This window comes from Myodes glareolus, chromosome 19, assembly GCF_982192425.1.
Source record: "Myodes glareolus chromosome 19, mMyoGla1.1, whole genome shotgun sequence".
Lineage (NCBI taxonomy): Eukaryota > Metazoa > Chordata > Mammalia > Rodentia > Cricetidae > Myodes > Myodes glareolus.
This window is the reverse complement of record NC_142044.1, coordinates 46287857-46310263: the sequence shown is the minus strand read 5'-3', so window position 1 is coordinate 46310263 and position 22407 is coordinate 46287857. Positions and strand designations below refer to the sequence as shown.

At 48.4% G+C, this 22407-nt stretch overlaps 1 protein-coding gene across 4 annotated transcripts in view; it reads left to right on the top strand.

Moving 5' to 3' along the window:
• Efcab6 (EF-hand calcium binding domain 6) overlaps positions 1 to 22407 on the top strand; it is a 196484-nt gene that overhangs the window by 45828 nt on the left and 128249 nt on the right. For all 4 annotated transcript variants that reach the window (XR_015735668.1, XM_087899133.1, XM_087899132.1 and 1 more), the window contains one exon: positions 4990 to 5056. Coding sequence is in view for 3 of the 4 variants with exons in the window: in XM_087899133.1 (XP_087755259.1) it covers positions 4990 to 5056 (67 nt within the window). In the remaining variant the exon portion in view is untranslated. The remainder of the gene's footprint in view (positions 1 to 4989; positions 5057 to 22407) is intronic.

Sequence of the window (22407 nt, the reverse complement as noted above, 5' to 3'; positions counted from 1 at the left end):
AGGCCCGACTTGAATACACAATGCCAAAATTTGGAGAGGGACATTCAAACCACAGACATGGAAGAGAAAGAGCACAGGGATAAAAAGATAACAGCTGAGACCCTAGCCAGATGAAGGTCAAGAAATGCCTAGCTAGTTATATCATGGTGAAATGGCAGAATGCCAGTGTCAGAGAGAGGGCCAGCAAGATGGCTGGGCAGGTAAAAGTACTTGCTGTTAATCCCTATGATCTGAGTTCAGTTCCTAGCACCCACATGATGAAAGAAGAGAACAGATTCCCACAAGTGTCCTCCACATGTATACTGTGCAAAACAAGTAAATAAATTGGTAAATGTTTAAAAATAAACATGAAATCCGTGAGAAAAGTGTTCACCAATCTCACAGTTCTATGCTGTTTGCAAGAACGAGAGCGAGATGTCCCCCGTGGGACACAGTACTGCCCTCTTGTCTTCTTGCCACAGTGTACTCAGTCCGTGATGCCAGAGTACAATACTCTTGACTGCAGTTGTCTGACCGTGACAGATAGTTTTATGTCATCGTGACACAGCTAAAGTCATTCTCTTTTGGGGACCTCAATTGAGAAAATGCCTCCCCAAGATGGGGCTGTAGGCAAGCCTGTAGGGAATGTTCTTAATTGGTGATTGATAGAGAAGGGCCCAGGCCATTATGGATGGTGACATCCTTGGGCTGGTAGTCCTGGGTTCTATAGAAAGCAGGCTCAGCAAGTTTAATGAAGCAAGCCAGTAAGCAGCACCCCTCCATGGCCTCTGCATCAGCTCCTGCCTCCAGGTTCCTACTCTGTTTGAGTTCTTGTCCCAATTTCCTTCAATGATGAACAATAGTGTGGAAGTGTAAAATAAATAACCCCCCTTTCTCCATTGCTTTTGGTCATGGTCTTCCTTCCTTCCTTCCTTCCTTCCTTCCTTCCTTCCTTCCTTTCTTTTTTTTGAGACAAGGACTCTCTGTAGCTTTAGAGCCTGTCCTGGAACTAACTCTTGTAGACCAAGCTGGCCTCGAACTCACAGAGATCCGCCTGCCTCTGCCTCCCAAGTTCTGGGATTAAAAGCGTGCGCCCCCATTCCTCGGCCGGTCATGGTGTTTCATCACAACAATAATAACCCTAGCTAGGACACCAACTTGCGGATTTTTAACCCTATGACAAGGAATTGTCTTCTATAGCCCTTGAATGAGGCTTGGACACTGATGGACTCTGGGGAAGTGACTGAATAATGAGGAATGCCTTCATGGGTGGATTAGCCCAGTATTGGATTTAAATCTGGAGTAGAACTTTGGAAGGGGTAGCCTGGTTTGAGGAAGAAACTCACGACAGGGGCAGTGTATCCTGGGGGCAGTGTGCCTCTACCCTTGGCCCTTCTCTGAAACTGCTCTGTGTTACAAGCTGCCATGGGCTGAGCAGACTCTGCTCTACCACTCATTGCCCGGTGCCTGAAACTGCCTGTTAGGTTAGGGATTTCACCGCCGCAGGAAGAAACAGTAAGGGCGTGTGCGTCGTGGGCATGCGCAGAAATCACGTCTCCTCTGAGGCTTGGTCACTTCTTAGCTAGAGGTTTGCAGTGCATCTGTCTTGTGACGCCAGGGCATGGGGAGTCGCTGCTCCTGGTCAGCTGGGGCCGAGCCGCTCACGCTCTGAAGCAAGCTGCATTGGCCACTGTGGTGTTATGTGGCATTTTTGATACTTTCTCCACCAGGAATTGAGCATCCATGTTGGAAACAGCAGAACCACACATTTGCCTGCTGTCTTCAGTCCAGTGTGTTTCAGCCAGGTCCTGTATGATTTGTTTATATTAGCTTACATCAACTGAGGGGCATCCTGTGGGAGCTGCTTAACTTCCAATCCCTGGGCTGTAGCAGAAAAACAGCTCAAGTCCCTTACTGTGGCCACAGCCCTTCCCTCCTGGAAAGATGGTTGTAGAGGACATCTTTATTCCAGCTCATACTCTCGGCCATCAGCCATGCATAGGAAAGACCATTCAGAAATGGCCTTTATCTCTTCTCTCCTGCCCTGGCCACCTTAACTATACCAGAACTGACCGCATGTAAATGTTACCATGGGGGCTCCTGGTGTGCCATGGCAAGCTGACTACAGTAGAGGCAGCAGGGAGAGTGAAGGAACATTCTACCTATAGATGTCGTTATAACCCAGATATTTAAGTCTATTTAAGTAATGCTGTGTTCAGAATGGGGACTGCTGTCTCCAACATGGATTCTCTGCAATATGAATGGCATCACCATTTATCTTTCAGAACACCTGTACGGTGCTTTACTAAAAGAGAAATTAGTGTTCTCTTTTTCCTCTGGCGTGTTTATGGGGTGGGTGTATTCAGGAGGACCAGCCAGAGCCTTGCCCATGCTAGGCAAGCTCTTCACTGAACTACATGCCCAGCCAAAATGAGCTAGTGTAGCTACTGTGATTTGCTTCTGGTGGGCATATGGGACACTTTTACGTACAGACTGCACAACGCGCCCTCTATGCAGTGACAGATCCACATGGCATTGGCACTGTGCTGACTGGATAAATTTTAATAATTTTCCTTGTATAACATCACACAGATCTCAGTGAAGTTGAAAAAGCATTCTGAGTTCCACTTTTGAAGACTCACCACAGAGTTCTGAGGACGTTTCTGGAGTATGATCATTATGTCGAAGCTGAATTCCCTACTAGAGAACAGGCCTTGTGGTGTGGCATTGCTTCCCCAGGCTGACTACCAGGATTCAGATGGATAAAGCAGGCAGCAGTAGCAGAGCACAGATTCAAAGGGTATAGCTGGTTCCAGGCAGGTAGCCGTGCCATAGAAGAACTGAAGAACAAAGGCTGTGAGCTGAGAGAAGCAGGGCTTGCAGGGAAGACAGGCTGTTTGCCACAAAGAGGCAAGTCATCACATCCAATAGGAGAAGGGCCAGTGTGGAAGAAAGGAAGCCTGACTATGGCTGTACCTTGAACCTGAAGGCCTAAAAGGCCGCTTCAGTCTGGGAAGGGGTGGTGGAGCCAGCACTGGGGACTGAGGAAGGAGAATAGGAGTTGAAGCCAGGGGAGTGGGAAACATGTTACAAAATAAAGATTTGTGCCAAAGAAAGGCATCTTAAATTTCATTTGTGAGTATAGAAGAGGCAAAGGAAAAATGATTAGGGCCGAAGGCCTGAGATTTTAGGAACAAAAAACAATGAACATCGTAAAACTGAGTAAATAGAGGTGTGATTGGCTGTGCAAACGGCCACAACACTTCTCTGGACGCACCGAGGTGACGTCCTCTGAGCCCCAGCTGTTACTGACAAGAGGCTAGGTGCATTGACATCACACACAGAACTATTACATCTGCACATTGTTAGGGCAGCTGACAGATACAAGGCAAATGTTTAACTTCCAGACAGAGGAAAAGGAAATGAGTTTTAAAAATACTAAAAATGAAGGGAGGAGAGAAAAATCTAGAACAAGTGGTAAAAATAATGACTTGCAGCAGATTACCAACCCCGAACTCACACGTGCATCCTGCAGTCCGTAAAGGGGCCAAATACTCAGTTAAAGGGTAGAGACTGCAGACTGGTAATCCAGCTATTGGACTTGAAGAATGAAGATGCCTTTGGTAAGAGGCTAGAAAGGGTCGAGGGCAGAAGATGGAAAGACTTCCTACAGAGAGTCAGTGTAGCTACTGGCTACAGGAAATGTGTGTTATTACACTTAAACATTTAATTATGGTAAACATTTTGCTTAGAAGACAAAGATTGACGAGTTCCCGCTAGAGAAACATGTAGGCCTAGCACACAGAAAGGCGAAAGTGAAAGGATTCAGAAGGTTGTGCTATTCTACACTCATTATCGATTTTTATTCTGTAACTCTTAGGTGTATTCTCTGAACAGTGTCTCACACTGACTGAATATGCCTCTCAAATAGTATGAAGATGCTTATGTTAATACAGAGTTGGATTGCTGATCCGTCCTGTCTGTAACTTAGGCACAACCCTGACCTGCTCTAAGCACTGACTTCTGAAAGTGAAGTGAACTGCTGCGAGGGCTTCACGCCCCTTAGCTAGAAGTCCGGATTCCTTCTTATGGCTCACAACATCTCTGTGTCTCTAAACTTCCCTTGTGTGCCTCTAATCTGTTCATCCAGTTTCAATCACTTAATGCTGATTCCTGCCCCTGGGGCTACCTACTGTTGCCAGTCCCCTTTGTCTGGCCTGGAGAGCTGCACTGTCTTTTTGCTCAAGGGTCTCAATTCACATCACACCCAAGCAGAGGCCTGTTAGTACCCTCACCCCAAAGATTACCTATTGTCCTGCCTCTAGCATCCCCTCATTCTCTCTCTGGCACCCAGGACACTTGTTTGTTTTTTTCCATCCGTTATTTTCTCTAGTTGGGATGGTGTCCTCTTGCCTACCCCAGTCTAGTCTGGCTGTGTGGGAGGTGATGGAGAAGTAGCACGAAGGAGTGGAGCCCACGTTCTGCCCCTTCTGTTCCTGGTTCAGCACTCAAACCCACCAGTCAGTCTTAAAGCTCCAAGGCTTGGTAGCCACACAGATCCTGCAAACATCAAGAGAGCTGGGCGGTGGGGGGGGGGGGAGAGAAGGTGGAGCCAAGTAGGTGACACAGGCTCACAATGGCCCACAAGTCCTTTACGAGAGATTCCTGGTGTCATTAGGACCTGGAGTCCACCATGGTCAGAATGGGGTGCAACAACTTAGAGACTGGGAGCAGGGTCCCACTGAGGCTCGACATCAGTGACCCCTGACCCAGAACAGTAGTGGGTTTGGATGGAGTGAGCCTTGGTGTCCCCTAGGTCCCTGAAGATAAGTAAATACTGTATTTTCTTTCACTGATAAGGAAAGTAAGGCCCAGGGAAGCTCACATTCCTGAAAAACACTTAGCACTTTAAAAGAGATAATTCAGAAAGGCTTTGACACAGTCCCGGTGTCAACATCTGTGTGTGTCAGGGAGGGATAGTAACAAAGTTGTCTTTATTTTACTTTCAAGGGGAAATGGGGACGAGATTGATCACAGTCGGACCTTCAAAGAGCTTGAAGCCCAACTTGCTGGAAAGGTAACAGGGATTTTAAAAGATGTTTATCTCCCCACCCTGTCAGCGCAGGCAGGTGACCCTAGTGAGGGCTCCTAGCCACGTGAGCGCCCTGAAAGAAGACGCCCTGCCTGCCACCCTCCAGCTCTCGAAGATGACGTCATCTTCTGTGTTAACTTGGGACATGTATGAGCAGCTGCCTGTCCTGTTTCTGTGTCAGACTTGAACGAGTTTCTCATCAGGATGAGGAAGCAACTGCTCCTGAGCAGTAAATGCCAGTCGGGAGCAGCTTGGAGAAAATAACCAGTCCAGCGCCAAGCGGGAGATATTACAGCGAGGAGTCACTTAGCCCCGGGAGCTCCTGTGTGTTAAGATGAGATTTTGTGGCTGTGCCACTTGGTTAGGGCTCACCCTGGCTGGGAGGGGTTGGGGATGCCATGCCAGGCTTGGAATTGAGACGTCTTTTTAAAATGCACCAGAGCCTGTCAGTTCCATGAACAGTTTGAGAATCATAGCTTAAATTACTCGATTCAATATGTTGGTTTTAAATTGGACGCATTTTCTTTCTTTTTTGAACTCTTCTGAGACGTCCATATATTTCAAACTCAAAAATAACCAAGAGGGCCACAACACATTTGTTCCAGTTCTCCTGCTTGTCTCATCTACACCAGAAAAATCATCGACTGATCATTTCAGAGCATTGTGTGTCCCCACACTCGAGTCATGTGTTGGTATGAGCAGGAGCCCTGGTCCCGATTCGGGTGGAGCCCATGGGTTGTTCTGTAGAAACACTCAGTACTAGGGGTAATTGTTTGGGTTATGTCTTTTATTTGTCTCTACATACGGTGTATTCGTCACAGAATGCTCCCGGGAAAGCCAGCTGCTTGGGATTCGTGTGAGGACAGGGCTCTGAGGGTGGTAGGTAGTACTGGGGCTTCAGCTTCTACTGGTAAAAGCACCTGAAGCCTAGTTCTGCCTGCAACCCTGACTGTGCCAACCAAAACTAACCGTGGACCCCACCATGACCTGGTTCCTCTCTTAGGGCATTGCCGTTTCTCAGGCAAGTCCTTGTTACTGAGTTTATTCATGTGTCAGTGCAGGCAACAGTGCCCACCATGAAGGGTGGTGTGCGATTAAAGACATCCAAAGGAAGTGGAGGCTCACTGCTAGCTACGGCTTCTTCTTGAGGGGAGGTAGAGCCCCAGAAGGCCACATGAAAACATCTCTGTGCACCCCCACAGGGCTGCCCCACTGAATAGACCCGGCTTCCCACCCGTTAGTCCTTTCTCGGTTCCCTGGATCCTGGTAGAGGTTCCATGATGATGCTAGAGGCTAAGTGGGTGGCCACGGGGTTAATGAAGTTAGGCGCTTCCTGTACCTTCCTTCCAGGGCAGGGAGAGTACATTCATTATTTGTTTTAACTACAGGTACACTTGGCTTATGAGAGCAAGAACATATGCACATGCCACTGAGTTTGGAGGTCAGAGTTACTCATGCGCCTTTGAAAGTAGCACACGGTACTGGGCAGACTAGCTGGACCCCAGGACTGTCATCCCCTCATTTTTCCATAGTAAAGGTTATCTGTCAACCCCTGCCTTCTGACTCAGACTTGCCAATGTGTGTTCACTCATTATCCAGTGAGCCCCAGGGCACTGGAGTCTTGCCTTCTGTCAGCCAGAGCATAGCCTGGCTGGATGATTCCTAGGTCCTGTCTCAACTCAGTGACTTTGCCGTGTGGATTTGGGTGGAGAGGTGCCATTTCCCTGGGGACCACCTTCATTAATCAAGGGCATTCTCAGGGCAGCCTCAGATGATCTACCTAGTCTTGGCTCAAATTTAGTCTACACGCAAGTCCATTCCACTCACTCTCAGTCCTGCCTGGACCTCACACACTCACTTGGCCCTGACCTTCATTGCGGTCACAAAGAAGCCCTTTGGCTGTGTGTTCCTGGGCCTCTACTGGATCTCTGTAGCATTCAGGTTCCCTGTTCCTGAAAACTAGGGACAGTGGGCTCTAGAGAGTTATAGGCACCCTGGTTGCTTCCTGGGGAGGCCAGGCTTTTCATTGCCCTGGTTTCCTGTATCCATGGTGGGGTTCACCATGGCACTGTACCAACAAGAGGAGTAATGTAAGTCGATGGATAGGTGTTCCATGCCTCTGAAGACTAGAGAGCCTGATTCTCCATGCCAAACCCTTCACCTGACACTAGCTGGCACTTTCTTTGCCACACAATAAGTAATATTCTTCAGGTGAGGGCCAAGAGAGACCTCTGCTTCACAAGTTGTGGAGAGAGCCTGGGGGAGAGGGAGGGAGGGAGGGAGGGAGGGAGGGAGGGAGAGAGAGAGAGAGAGAGAGAGAGAGAGAGAGAGAGAGAGAGAGAGAGGAAGAAGGAAGAGGAGGAGGAAAGGGAACTGACTCAAGATTGACCAGCCTTCCTTCTCTCTCTCTCTCTCTCTCTCTCTCTCTCTCTCTCTCTCTCACACACACACACACACACACACACACACACTCTGATTTTTATGAGCTTTCCCTCTTCAGGTATAAACATGATACTTCAGAGCTCCCCCCCACCTGCTTCCAACGAGTTGCCCTAAAGCAAGTTGTGCTGGTTAGTGTTTTTGTTTGGTTTTTATTGCTATTTTTTACATTTATTTTTTATTTGTTTTAATTGGGCTATACATTTTTCTTTGTTCCCCTCCCTTCTTCCCCTCCCCTTCTACCCTCTCCCATGACCCCCATGCTCCCAGTTTACTTAGGAGAGCTTGTCTGTTTCTCTTAGAATCCTCTTTGTTTTCTAGGTTCTCTGGGGTTGTGGACTGTGAGTTGGTTTTTCTTTGATTTGTGTCTAAAAGCCACTTATGAGTGAGTACATTTGATATTTGTCTTTCTGGGTCTGGGTTACCTCACTCAATGTTTTTTTCTAGACCCATCCATTTGCCTGCACATTTTTATTGCTGTTTAGTATTCCATTGTGTAAATGTATCATATTTTCTTTATCCATTCCTTGGTGTGCTGGTTAGTTTTAAACTACATCTTGCTACAGCCTAGATTCTCATGGGAAGATAGTTTCAATGAAGAATTATCTAGAGTAGGTTGGCCTGTGGGCATGTCTGTCAGGGATGGTCTTGTTAATAGAGGTGGAAAGATCCACCCAGAATGTAGGCAGCACTGCTTCATAGTTGGGTCCTGAACTGGGTAAGAGTGAAGAAAGCAAGCTGAGCATGAGCAGTAAGTAAGCAAGGATGTGTCCAGCCTCTTGGCTCTTGACTATGGATGTGGTGTGGCCGGCTTCTTGAGTCCCTGAAATGATGGACTGACCTGGGATTTGAACTCACAGACTCTTTCTTCCTTAAGTAGCTTTTGATCAGGCGTTTAATCATAGCAACAGAAGAGAAATTAGGACGGCAGGGGAAACTTCTTCCCATGCCTCTCAGCTGGCGTGTGCCCCTCACACACTTCCACCCTTGGCCGAGGAAGGAACAAGTCCGTGCCAGCAGCCTGAACCAGCTCCATGTACCCTCTCATGTGGTGACCGGAGTCCCGCCTGTGAATCAGGTGGTCACTCAGGATAATCACAGCAAAAGAGAGCAGGGCAGGCTTGCTGGGAAAGAGGAGGAGAGAGGGGATGGATTGGGGAAGGTGCCTGACTGTTGGTTTTCTTCTGGACACTAATCAGAGTGTGTCTTTTGCCCACTCCAGTCCCAGTAACAGCGTGCCAAGCGCTCACTAGGATTCTTTTAGGAGCTTCATTGTATTGAACCTGTCTCCAGAGATTCAAGGATCATTCTCATTCCATACTAATATGGGGGAAACTGAGGAAAGGGTGAGCAGCCTACACAGCTGTGGGTGGAGAAGCCCCAGATCCAGCCTCCTTGTTAGCACCCTGAGGTACCCTACTTTCGGGGTCTCTCAGGAAAGGTGCTGTGGCTGGTTTGCATTCAGCAAGCATGACCTGGTCATGCCCATAGCTAGGGTCACCCCTCATCTGAGAGTAGCCTCTGTTGCCTCTACCAGAGTTATAAACAAAGCTGCTCTGACCATGAGGTCACCTGTCTGTGGAGCAGCTACTTTCCCGACGTTTTCTCTGGCATCCTGCCTTTTAGCACTTCCTCCCACCCTGTTGCCTGTGCTCTTGTCCCTTGTCTGCCTTGCAGGTCCCAGCTCCATCGTAGGGTGTGGTTTTGAAGTCAGGACTCCAACCAGACAAAAAGGGATCAGAGTGAAATGTCAGTGCATAGTGAGGCTAGTGACATTGGTCTTTGCCCTGTCTTGTGTTTGTGGACTCCCACATAAAGTATAGTAGAAATGGAAGAGACTGAGAAAGGAAGAAAAACTCACCCTGCGTCTGGGTGGGGAGCACTAATAGCCATGTCCAGAGTATGGCTGAGAAGCCCCAAGTGGTTCCGCCTTGCACAGGAGTGTGGCACATCGTGAGCTTGGCTAGGACTCCAGACCCTTCTCAACCTGCCACACACAAAAACAGTTCTGAACCAGAGACTGGAATTCAAGCATATGTCATTCAGTTAAGGAGGCATAAAAGGAGAAACTGCCAAAGACCCAGGCTGTTTGCATTGTGTGGTTCTCCAAGGTAAAAGGCTCTCCAAAGGAGGAAGGCTCCAGAGCATGGGCACTTGTGATGCTGAAACATCTGGCTGACCCAGTCAGCTGTGACTGGCATGTCTGTTGGACACTGAGTGATCTCACACCGCATTGATGGGATTACCCTAGTGTCTCAGCGTTGTAGGATGTAGCCTGCATCGTTTCAGAAGTAATTGGATCATTCAAGTGAGCTACCTGCCCCCTCTGTGCTTTTCCAGTGGAGAAGGCACAAGAGTGAGGGGTAGGTCGTCTTTCCTAGACAGGAGAGCTCTATTTTAAAAAGGCATTTACAAATATATATATATGACTGGAGAGATGGCTCATCTATTGAGGTGATTGCCTTGAAAGTATGAGTACCTGAGTCCAGCCCCCAGCATCCATGTAAGGAAGCTGATCATTGTAATGCTTGCTTGTAATCTCAGTGCTGGGCAGGTGGAGGTTTGTCTCTGCAGCCTACTGGCCAAGCAGCCTAGCCTATTTATGAGCTCCAAGTACCAGTGAGAGGTCTGTCTCAAAAAAACATGATTGGCTCCTGAGGAAGGATACCTGAGGTTGACTTTTGGCCTCCATGTGTACATTCACATGCCTGCATGCATGTCAGTTCCTCATGAACACACACATACATACACAATACACACACACACACACACACACACACACACACACACCATGCTAAGCTGAAACTGAGGTCATTTGCTATACCCACAGCCTTCCGGCCCCTGCTCACCCTGGCCCATCCTCCAGCTCCTGCTTTCTTGGCCCCTCTGGAGCTCTCAGTATTAATCGCCTGCTACGGCAGGTATTTGAATACATCTCCTCTTTTATCTGAAGAAAATATTAGCATATCGCAGAGCTGTTGGGACAGATTGTATCTGAGGCACTTCTTCCTCCCCGCAGAAAAGCCCATCAATCATAACCGAATATAGTGATTAATAATGTCACAGCTTCCTCCACGTGCCTTCCGTGCAGCCAAATGAAGAGTGGTGCTTCCATGCTCAGCTCACACCGCAAAACAACCACTTGCCACTCTATCGGAAAAATCACACTGAAAGAACTTCTAGCCCAGAAGCTATTTTTGGTTGATCTATTATTAATTTACTGAAGCTTCGTGAGGAAACAGTATCAAAGACTCAATTGGAATTTATAGTTATTTCAGACTAAGTTTATCTTTTTGACTTTTAAGCTCCGTATCCCACATATGGCAAACCAATAACAAACAAAGGGGGATAGTCAAGTTTTTGCATAGAGTGGGGGATCAGGCAGCCTGAGCGGGCGTTTGAACCCCAGTGTCGAGTGACCCTGAGAAAACTGGTCTCCCTGCAGCTGTTCCTCACCTGGGAAACTAGGAAAGGGTGTCGCTGGGTTGTGCTTCTGTGTGAGAATAGATAAAAGAGCTTGTCATGTACCAGTCATAGAGAGGGCTAGAAAATTAGGAAACATTCGCATGTAGAAGGCACAGCAATAGTAGATGAGAAGTGAAGAGATGGCCCTGCATTGATGGAACCCACGTTTACCTCTTCAGGGGTCCGACCTCACAGGTGTCCCCTCTTGCTTCTGGCCCCTCTTGCTCAGTCATCCATATCTGGCTGCCCAGTCCCTTCTCTTAGTCCTTAACACTGTCTGCTACATGAGATCCAGAGTTGCTGGTGGAGCCACAGACCAGCTCTTATCAGGCTGCAGGTGAGGATGGCCAAAGGTTTTGTTGCCCATGGAGGACACACAGTAATCCTAAGTCCACCCTATGCACACTGAGCTGGGAAAGCCTTCGTCTCCTCCCTTTACTCCCACTAGACAATTTTCTTCCCAGAAACTTGCTCCAGGTAATGTTCCCAAACCCCACACCCGGCTGTCCTGCCTTCCTCCTGTCTGCTCATTGACTCTGGGTCACTGTTCTATGCTGTGAAGAGACACCATGACCACAGCAACTCTTATAAAGGAAGCACTGAATTGGAACTTGCTCGCAGTTCCAGAAGCTCAGTCCATTATTGTCATACAGGGAGCACAGTGCTGGAGCGGTGGCTGAGGAAGGTAGTGAGAATCTGGGCCTGACATGGGCTTTCGAAACCTCAAAGCTCCCCCCCCCCCACTGCCCCAGCTTCTGCCAACAAGGCCACACACCTCCTAATCCTTCTAATGCTGTCAAAGAGTTCTACTCCCTGCTGACTGAGAACTCAAGTGTATGAGTTATGGGGACCATTCTTATTCAAACCACTACACGTAGCCTGGCGAGCTCTGTATGCCCCCCCTTTTTTGTTCTTAAAGGTTTTATTTATTTTTTATTTGATGTGTTTAAGTGTTTTTGTCTTCATATATATCTGTGTATGATGTGCACGCCTGGTACCCATGGAGGCCAGACAATCCTTTGTAATGGAAGTTTTTTTCTTTTCTTTCCTTTTCTTTCCTTTCCTTTCCTTTCCTTTCCTTTCCTTTCCTTTCCTTTCCTTTCCTTTCCTTTCCTTTCCTTTCCCTTTCCCTTTCCCTTTCCCTTTCCCTTTCCCTTTCCCTTTCCCTTTCCCTTTCCTTCCTTCCTTCCTTCCTTTCTGACAGGATTTCCTGTGTAACAGCTTTGGCTGTCCTGAAACTTGCTTCGTAGACCAAACTAGCCTTGAACTCACAGAGATGCCCTGCCTCTGCCTCTCAATGCAAGGACTAGAGGCATGCAGTTGTAAGCTGCCATGTGAATGCTGGCGTCCTCTTTGGTCCTCTGGAAGAACAACAAGTGCTCTTAACCACTGAGCCCTCTCTCATATGATATGAAGTGGATATCCTCTTCATCCCCTCATGAGCATTTATTTCTCCGAGATGCTATCTTACAATATGCCTTCGACACTCAACCTTCTGACAAGTGTTTGCTTCTTTATGAGTGACTGTGTGTCTCGTGGCTGGGACACCTTCTCTGTGTCACCCAGCTCCCAGCACCTGACATATACTCAGCAAATGCTGGCTCGATGTTCTGGTTATGGAAAACAGCTCATATCACTTGGAGTGGTCAGGGACAGCTGATGATGAAGGCAGATGGGGTTCATGTTCAAACATTAATAGCTTTTGGGGACAAGGTGAGAGTGTCTTGGCAGACAATGTTGGGGCTCAGTGAAGACAGGGTTGGGTGTAGAGAGAAGGCAAACCTGTGTCTGTTTTGATGCAGCTTGTGATCTCAAGGCAGATGGGACAGGCCTGATTGAAAAGCAAGGCTTGGGAAAAAGAAGTCGCTGAGGGCCAGATGTAAACCCTAATGTGTAGGCCAGCCCCTGGGGGAGAGGTGTGAAGGTGTGGCTGTGTGCAATACTGCGGGGGAACCTTGCTGTGCATCAGATGGAACTGGGATGCCTACGAGGAGGCCTTTGAAGCCATTGGCTGCATTTTCTCGTTGGGTTGTATTTGCTGGGCACGTGCTGGTGTATGGGGACCAGCTGGTGACAGGTGACCTGAGACTAAGACTCGATCCTTGTCCCCTTCTCCCGCAGACACATAAAGTCGATGCAGGAACATAAGCCCTGATAGAGGATGGTGGTCTGTTTTTTGTTTGTTTTGTTTTGTTTTTTGAGATTAATATAACTACATCATTTCCCCCTTCCTGCTCCTCCCCCAAACCCTCCCATATATTTGCTCTCTTTCAAATGCATGGCCTCTTTTCTCATTAATTGTTGTTACATACATAAATGCATACACACATAAAATATATACACATCTCTTCAAATATATAGGTACAAGTTGTTCAGTTTATATAATATTACTAGTATATGTGTTCAGGACTGACCACTAGATGCTGGGTAACCAATAGACATGCTCTTCCCTGAGGAAGACTATTTCTCCACTCTCAGCATTCTGTTCACTGTGTGTCGGGTTGAGGCCGCATGGGCTTTCCCCCTCCGCATTAGCATGCTTATTGGTGTTGTCCTTGTTCAGTTCATGTTTACACAGTTATGTTGGTGAAACTTCATGGGTGTAGCTCTGACATTCCAAGGAGACACAGTCTCACAGCAACCTCCCCAGTCCTGGTTCTTACAGTCCCCCTGTCCCCTCTTCTATAATGTCCCCTTGGGCTCAGGAGTTGTTTTGTGGGTATGTCAATTAGAACTGTGCTCCACAGTCTGCTTTTTGATTGGTTATGGTTTTCTGTAGTGATCTTTGTCTTCTGTAAAGAGAAATTTCCTTGATGAGGGTGCTATTCTATTTTTTGCTGGTCACCACATCACCTTGAATGAGGTTTAATTTTGAGTAAGTCAATGTCAGTTGCTCTGTGGAAGCCAGATGAGGGACATGGATAGTGGACCCTGTGAGTTGTCAGAGGAAGAATGATTGAAACCATTGGGTGCTGTAGAGCACGGTGGGTGGCAGGCTGAGCCTAGTCTGAAGAAGAGCAAGACTCCAGGACCTGTGTTTATCACACACTCCTCAGTCTGAGCAGTGAGGAAGAAGGCAGGAAGGCAGAGTGGGGTTTGGAGACGTTGCCTGGAACAATTTTCCGGGAAAAAGGTGTTCAGGAACTGAAGGAAGAGGATGCTTTCCCAATTCAGTGTGCATTGAGTGCACCTGAGATCCTGCCCAGCTGTGCTGTTCTCCGTCTCATCCATCCAGCTTCCTGTGCTGGACATGGGGTTCCCTTTTTCTTCTCCTTCCCATCACCCTCCACATGTTGCTGTCACCAGGTCCATTGACTTGGTCCCCTGACTCTGCCACATCTTCCTTCTTCACTGCTGTTTGCCTGAGCCTTATGGGTTCATGGAGACATTGGCAAAGTGCAACTCAGGAGGTCCTGCGGAGACCAGTCATCGCTGAAGAGACCCAGGCATTGCCAGGGCATCATTCTTGCTCTCTCTGTTGCCCAGGAAGGGGCAGGCAGAGGAACTGCCAGGGGCACACTGGAGGAGATGACTGGACTTGTCCTCGTCTGTTTTGGACAGGATTCTGGCCTTCTCACATTCAAGGAGGATAGGATGGGCTCAAGTCTTGGCAGCCCTCGGTGTTGGGCCATCAGAAGACTTTTCCTGAGCAACCGCCTTGGGTGTGCTTGCTTGCTTCTGAGCAGGGCCTTTTCTAGTGATATGCAGCCAAGAGTGGGTGACAGGTCAGGGTGGCAGTCTAGTCTTCTGTACTGTGAGGCTGTGTCCTGAGTGATCTGGGTCTCCTCCTAAGAGAAATACTGCCCTGAATATAGACTGCATGAGAAAGGGAGCCAGGCATGGCTCAGAAGGCAAAGGAAAGGGGAGTGTTGTTAAGTGCAAGGTTAGCTCTATAGTGTAACTTCCAAGCCTGCAAAGGTTACATAATGAGACTATATTTTAGCAACAATAACAACAAAAACCTTTTAAAAGAATAGAAAGAAGAAAGAGAAAGAAAAGATAAGCAGGGAGGTGGAGACCTGGCACCTTCGAGTCCCTTGGTAGACAGGCGGGGCTTCTTGTCATATCCTCTAAGCTCTACATCTTGGGTAAGCATCTAGCAATGAAAAGCAAAAGTAGGCTTTGTGCGTGGCCACAGAGTACACAGCAGCAGCCTCCCTCTTCACTTCCCTATGGGGACACCCGGAACCAGGGTTTTGTTCCATTACAGGAACTGCAACTTCTGAATTTCTTTCATTTGCGTTTCTCTTTTTGTCTGCCCTCTTTCCTCTATTTCCATGGATCCCATTCAGATGTCTTTTTTGTGTAAGCTTGTTCAGTTTTGGTAGAGTCAGGGTGTGCATATGCTCAATAAATAAATGCAATGTCTTGTGCCCACGGGTGTGTGCGCGTGGGGGGTGGGGTGGGGAGGGAGTGAGCGCTAGAGTGGCGAGAGCCCAGGGACTCTCAGGCAGGCAGGCAGGGAGGCAAGGGCTTTGTTAGAGGTGAGCGATGCCTGGCCGCCACTCCCCCACACGTCCCCGAGTTGAGAGTCTGTGTTTATGAGGCTCTGAATGCAGTCTAATTTTTTCCTATCTGGTTTGGCTCATCTCTACCAGCTGGTAAATAGGAAATGTTCACGGTAGGAAGCCAATACTCCTCAGAGTGTAAACAGATGGAATCGATATAAAGTGACAAGTCAGACTGCGTTGCTGAGAACGTGGAGCCAAAACTCAGAACATAACCGTCAAGCGCCTACTCCGTTCCAGTTCATTTAGCCCCGAGTAGTGCTTCATATCTGCACAGCTGTGTTGTTCTTTTCTCCCCCCTTCCTTTCTTCTGGCTTGATAATGACAATTTCAAAGAAAAACTTTAATTAAAGATTTTATACAAAATAGCCAAAAGTAGAATAATAAGGAAAATGAGCATTGATGTGTTTATTGTAAGAGGGATCCTTTTTTGTGGTCCCATCTCAAAATGTTCACTTGTTCAATTTGAAACGAGTTTGGTGGCGGTGACAGAAAGGTGGCAGACGGACAGCAGTGGCTGCAAGCACTCTCTTGCACACTGTAGGGAGCCAAGATAGGGGCAGTAGCTGCTCCCAGCCCTGGGGCTCATTCTGCAGGCTGCCCCCCATCTCTCTCTCCTCTCTGTCTCTCTCTTTCCCTCCCTTCCCCTCTCTCTTTGTGTGTATATGTGCATGTCTGTGCACACGTGTGTATATACACATATGTATGCGTCTGTGTATATGTGCATGTGTGTGTGTGTGCTTTTTTGTATGCAGCTCTCGACCCCTTCTGTCAGAACTAGGCAGGAAGAGAGGGCTCCAAGAAAGAGACCTGTTGGTCAGTAGGTCAAAGAGCTGAGAAGCCTGCAGGTGGGAAGACTCCGTCTGCAGTTTTGCTCTGGCAAGAGCCTCCTCCCATAGCCAGGCTGGTAGAGTAAATCTAGGCTCCAGAGAGGAAGGTTTCTGCTCTCTGCCCCTGTAAAGTCTGGGTACTCATAGCCAGTGTGATGGTGTGTGCTTATAAACCCAGTTCTGGCCAGGCAGAGGCTGGTGGCCCCCTTCCAGCTCGTTGGCTGCTCAGCCCCAGGCCAGTGAGACCCTTTCTCAAAACCCAAGATGAATGGCTCCTGAGGAGTGACGCCTGAGGGGATTCTTGTCCTCTGACCTTCCCACACCTGTGCATGTGCACGCACGCGCACGCACACACACATACACAGTCACATGTGCACACACACACTCACACGTGTGCGCATACACACACACACACACACACACACACACACGTACGTCTGGGTGGCCGTATTTATTTGGGCTTGCGGCTTTCCTTCCCAGAACTCATACTGTGTACAAAGCATTTGGAACAAAGCCCCGCAGAGTAATAACGAGTAATAACGCATCCACTGCAGGCAGTTTACGGAGCTGTCTGAGCTCAGTGGGGGACAAATAGGAAGCAGTTGGATTTTCTTCCTCAAGCAGCTCTGCAGGCCCACACAGATCCCCCCATTTTTGTCACTGAGGGATACTTTTGGTGGGTCTCCTGGTTTTCTGATCATATGTAGATGTAAGCCAGGCCAGTATAGGCCTGAGGGTTAGAGGTCTCTGTCACATAGCAGTTCAATTTGTCCTCCTGGGGTGGGCTTCTATCTGTCTTGTCTCTCATTGACATTTTCCCTGCCCTCAGGTCATGGAGTCTGTAGATCCAGGAGAGAAGAGTGTGCACCCCCACTACACACACACACACACACACACTTACTTCCTTACTTGCTTTTTCTGGGCAGTAAAGTCTTAGGACCACACTTGGGAAGCCTCAAAACTGTGGGTGCCTAGTTCTGTCTTCTCTAATTATCCCCATGTCTGGTGGTTTGTCCTATATGCTCCCACTGCTAGCGACCCTCATCTGACCAGCAGCCCTTGGGAACAGGAGAACACAGATTGCTACCTTTTCTGGTGTCTGTTCAACCCATGGAGGCTTCAGGTGTCCTTTCTTGTACATGCCACATCAGGGAGGTCATTGGTATTATTTAGTCCCTTCATTACACTTGCCCTCAGTTCTTCTACCAGGAGGATACTGAGCAGGTCCCCAAGTCTAACGGAAATGAGATGTTTGTCTGCCATGCTTGTGGGGATCTGTCCATTCCCTTAGATCACCCGCATTATTCTTTATGCATGTTTCAATCACCTGCCCATCATCCAGCTACTCACTCATCCAGCCAGCCAACCAACTACTTTCTATCATACATCCACCTGCCTGTGTCTCCATCCATCCTCCACTCATCACCCATCCATCTAGTCAGCCAACTAGCCATCACCCACTAATCTACCCGTAAGCCCATCTGTTCACCTATTTACATTACCTAACCATACATACATACATACATACATACAGTTAGCCATTAGCCATCAACCCACCTACCAAATCCTTCTAGCCATCCACCTACCCATATATTCGTCCATCATCCATCCATCATCTGTCTAGCAGCTAGCTAACTAGCCATCACCTACCAATCTATCCACAGTCCATTAATCTAGCCATCTATTCACCTATATATATATATATTCATCCATATAGTCAGCCAACTATTACTTATCAGTCCATCAACTGATCAATCTATCCATCAATATACCTACATATTTATCCACTATCTATACATATATCTATCCAGCCAACTAGCATTGTCCTTCAATCAATCCACCTATTTACCCACATAGCAGTTTATCACCCATCTGTAATTTATCATCCACCCACCAGTCAACTTGTTTACCTACATATGCCATCTACCTATACACCTATGTACCTATATATTCTATCCACCACCCATCATCATTTATCTGTCCAACCAGCCAACTAGCCACTATCCATCAGTCCATCCACCTACCCATATACCTATCTGAATAGCCACCATCTATCCCTCCATCTATCTGTGATGGTTAATGTAGTTTTATAGGATCCAGAATCACGTGGGGAATAAGCTCCGGGCATTCCTATGAGGAACTAGCTAGACTGGATGGGAAGACCCACTTTGACTATGGGCAGCAGCTTCCCATGGGCTGACTGAATGGAAAGAGGAAAGTGAGCGGAGCACCAATACTGAGCCCTGCCTGCCTCACAGACAGACGGTGTGACTGCAACGTCATGCCCCAGAGCATGAGTAACTCAGAGTAAACACTTTGTCCCCTGCATTGTTCTTGTCACACATTTTATTGTGGCCACAAGAGAAGTAGCTAACACAGTACCCATCATCCATCCACCAAAACCCTCCTCCTTCTCCAGGCTGCCGCTCTTTTAGGATGCACTGTGGGCTTGAAGGGGTGTATTACAGGTTCCGTGGTGTGCAAGCTTGCTATCTGGGTACTTAGCACTCTGTCTTCACCCACTCACCCTGGCAGCAGTTCCCATCACAGCCCTGTTTGCTGAATAACCCTCTTAAAAGTCACCTAAATGCTTCACAGGGTATGTAACTTTAAATTCTGTTCCTTTATTTAGAAAAAAAAAATTAGTGGTCCCTTCCCCATCTTCACGTCTGTGTGAAGAATGGCTTTGTTTTAACATCTGAGTTAAGACCTGTCATTTACAATGCCACACTTGAGTGTGCTGGGCTTTCTCTCCTGGTGGAGGAACTCGAAATTCATTTGCCTGCCGTGTGCTCCCTTCCTTTAATCTGGATCTGTGTTCTGAGGACCTCGGGTGTGTCAGATACTGCCTGGCTCTCAGAGCCTAGAGTGGGCTGCCCTCGAGGGATAGGCAGGACGTGGGAGAGGTTGAGTTATAGAAAAGATTAGGTTTGGTCAAAGGGGAATGTGGGAAGAGTGAGGAGTTGGCTGGGGTACGGTGAGGGGCTGGGTGGAGCAGTACAAACTCTAGATCGCATGCCACCCCACCTTGGGGTCAGAGAGCTGAGGTGGAGCTGGGCTGAGGTCTGCTCCCAAGGGACAAAAACCTCTCAGAGTAACCCTTGACCTCCTGATCTCCTGGCTGTATTTCTCCAGTATTGTGATTGCGCATGCAAACCCCCACAAAGCGGCAAAACTGCTGCTTTTTTTTTTTTGGACAGTACATAGCCCAGGGTGGTCTCAAATCTATGGCATTCCACCTCTTCTACCTGCCTCAACCACTGCAGCATCACCACACTTGGCTGTCAGCCGTCTGCTTAAATCCTCTGCACCCCCTCTCTGTACATATAGTGAATTCCTTCACTAGTCAGCTGTCTGCAAGGGATTGTATGTAGGAAAGCAGAGTGCCTAATGGTCCTGCTTTGCAAAGGGCCAGGGAGGGTGGAGTCCATCTGGACTTTGTGTCCCCAGGATTTTTCCAGGCTGCTGCTTGGTAGGGAAAATCAGCCCCAACACTATGTGAATGAGCAGGTTTGGCCGAATCCTTTATATCTATTTGTGGACACTGAAATTTGAAATTTACTTTACTTCACATGACATGCAATAGATTCTCTTTTTCATTCCTCTTCCCCAACTATTTAAAACTGCTATGGCTAATTTTAGCTTTCATGTATGTAAAAGCTAAAACTGCATTTGGTTCATATACCTGGATCAAAGTTAGGTTTCCCTTAGGGATGGAGGCCAGCACAGAGGTAAACATCAGGAAAGCTGACCTGTTAGGAAAGACGTGAGGTCCATGCCTTCCTTTCCGAGAAGTGTGCTGGTTTTGAAGAGGGCAGTGAGGAGTAGCTGCCCCTCCTTTTGCAGTTAGTACCCACTCCTCTCCAAAGTGATACCAGAGTCCTGGAAGGGCTAGAACAGAGGGCAGAGTCAGACAGGCAATGGGCGTGACCCTCCTTCCTCCAAGGGAGACTGTTCATCCAGTTCTGGCCAGAGTAACACAAGCTATCCACGTCAGCATCAGGGGACAGTGACAAGGCAGAAGAGTGATTAGGAAAGCTGGAGAGAAGGTTCCAGACTTCCCTTATTAGCTTTTATGATCAACTGATACAACCTTGAGCCCCTTGGGAAAAGGGCACCTCAGTTGAAGAGTTTCCTGACTCAGACTGGCTTGTGGCTATGTCGGTGAGAGACTGTCTTAGTTGGTAATTGACGTGGGAAGACCCAGTACTGTGTGAGCAGCACCCTCCCCAGGCCACTGAGCATAGCCAGAAAGCGCGTGTTCCTCTGTGGTTCATGCTTCAGTTCCTGCCCCGCCTTCCCTCCGTGAGCTCCTGGGACCCAGAAACTGAAATAAGCCCTTTTCTCCTAAAGCGGCTTTTGGCCAGAGTATTTTCCCACAGCTAACCCTGCCTGATTGGACAGCAGAGAACACAGGAAGAGCTCTCTGTGCCATTGTTACTGCATGTTAAGCCCAGGCAGTGAGTACTGAGCCCCAAGGATACCACAGCAGACTAGAACAGAGCCATGTTCCAGAGAGGAAGTAAGCCAGGGACACAGGTATCAGTGTGTGCAGAGAAAAATGAAGCAAGTGGTCCAGATAGATCCAAAGTGTGCTCAAGCATCTCTGAGCAGGTGCTGTGTGACCACAGCATGAGTGAGGGCAGGGAGGGAGCTGGCTGGCAGAAGAGACCAGAGCCGCAAAAGTGTGTACTTGCTTGCTACTGGGAGCAAGGGTAAGGATGGGCTCACAGCTGGAGCAGAGGAAGGAGGAGAGAGGCCTGGATCATTCAGGGCCTTTCAGTCTTCCAGCAGGGAGAAGAGCTCATGACCTGTGGGAATTCCAAGTCACTCACGCTGGCAGGGAAGGGGTGATGAACAAAGTTCGGTCATCCCTGCTGAGCCCTCATCTTTGCTTTCTTGTTCCCTTCATCTTCTCGCCCACCCCATGCCGGCCAGCCTTGCTCACCAGGGCCCTCACTCTGTTGCCTTTGCTAAGTCTTACCATCTGTAGCTCCCTTCCGTGGCTGGTGCCAAACTTGCGTCTGACAAGTGATAGGAAACTTGGAGAAGTACCTCTGGTGGGCGTGAGCTTCGTGCCAGGCTTGCGGCTTGCGGCTCTCCGTGCAGGGGACCCATATGGGTTGCCATGGGGCTGTAAAGCGGGGTGTCGCTCCTGTCCTCCTCCGCATTCCCAGGGAGGTGGATGGGGACTTAGCAGCAGAGAGGACGCTACAGTTCTTCATGACCCTGGAAGCAATTGCTGTGGGTATTTGGAGTCCCATCTTTAGATTTAGGGATGGGGCGGGAGATAGATACGCAGGCTAGTCTGTGATTTCCAGTCCCAATCTGGGATAGTAGAAGGGCCACCCATGTTCTCTGGCTGTTAGAAGACAGTGGGCTGTGGTGAGCTCAGTATGTGGCTTTGCAGCTGTCAGCCAGTGAGCCTGTGATGTTGTCGTCATTGAACACCAAACAGATGTCATGGTTACTCCTTTTAACTGGGCCAGAGCCACCAGAGTCCTGATAGGTCAGAAGAGGCCCTTACAGTTAGACCACAAGGCTTTCTCAGCATATGACTGTTTCCCCAGGCAATCAGAAAGGATCCAGTCACACATTCTCACACATATTTCCTGAACGTGAACTTTCCACCCAGTGATACCCTAGACCCCAGGACTAGTAGGAGAAAACTCTCCTGCAGCGGTGCTAATGTGTTCTGAGGAACCCCAGGGACAAGAGTCCCATGAGCTTCCAAGGATCCTTATAGAAGTTCAGGGAAGTGCTGAGGGGCTGTCCTGATGGGCTGGATGTGAGTTAGGATAGAGGAATGGCGGGAGGTCTGCTATCCATGGGATGGGAGGGTGTGGGAAGAGCAGCTCCAGTATGAGAAATCTGAGGGTCACTGGCATATGACAGATAGGCAGTTGGATGTTCTTATCTGGACTCAGCTATGTTCTCCATAAAGCAAACAGTTAGCCTGGTAAGGAATGGGGCTGGGGCATGGCTCCAAGGGAACTCTTGCCTAGTGTATGCAAAGTCCTGGTCCCATCCCCAATATTGGCAATAAAAATTTAAAAGTTGAAATGGGTGTAGGGGCGTATATATGTTGTGGGCA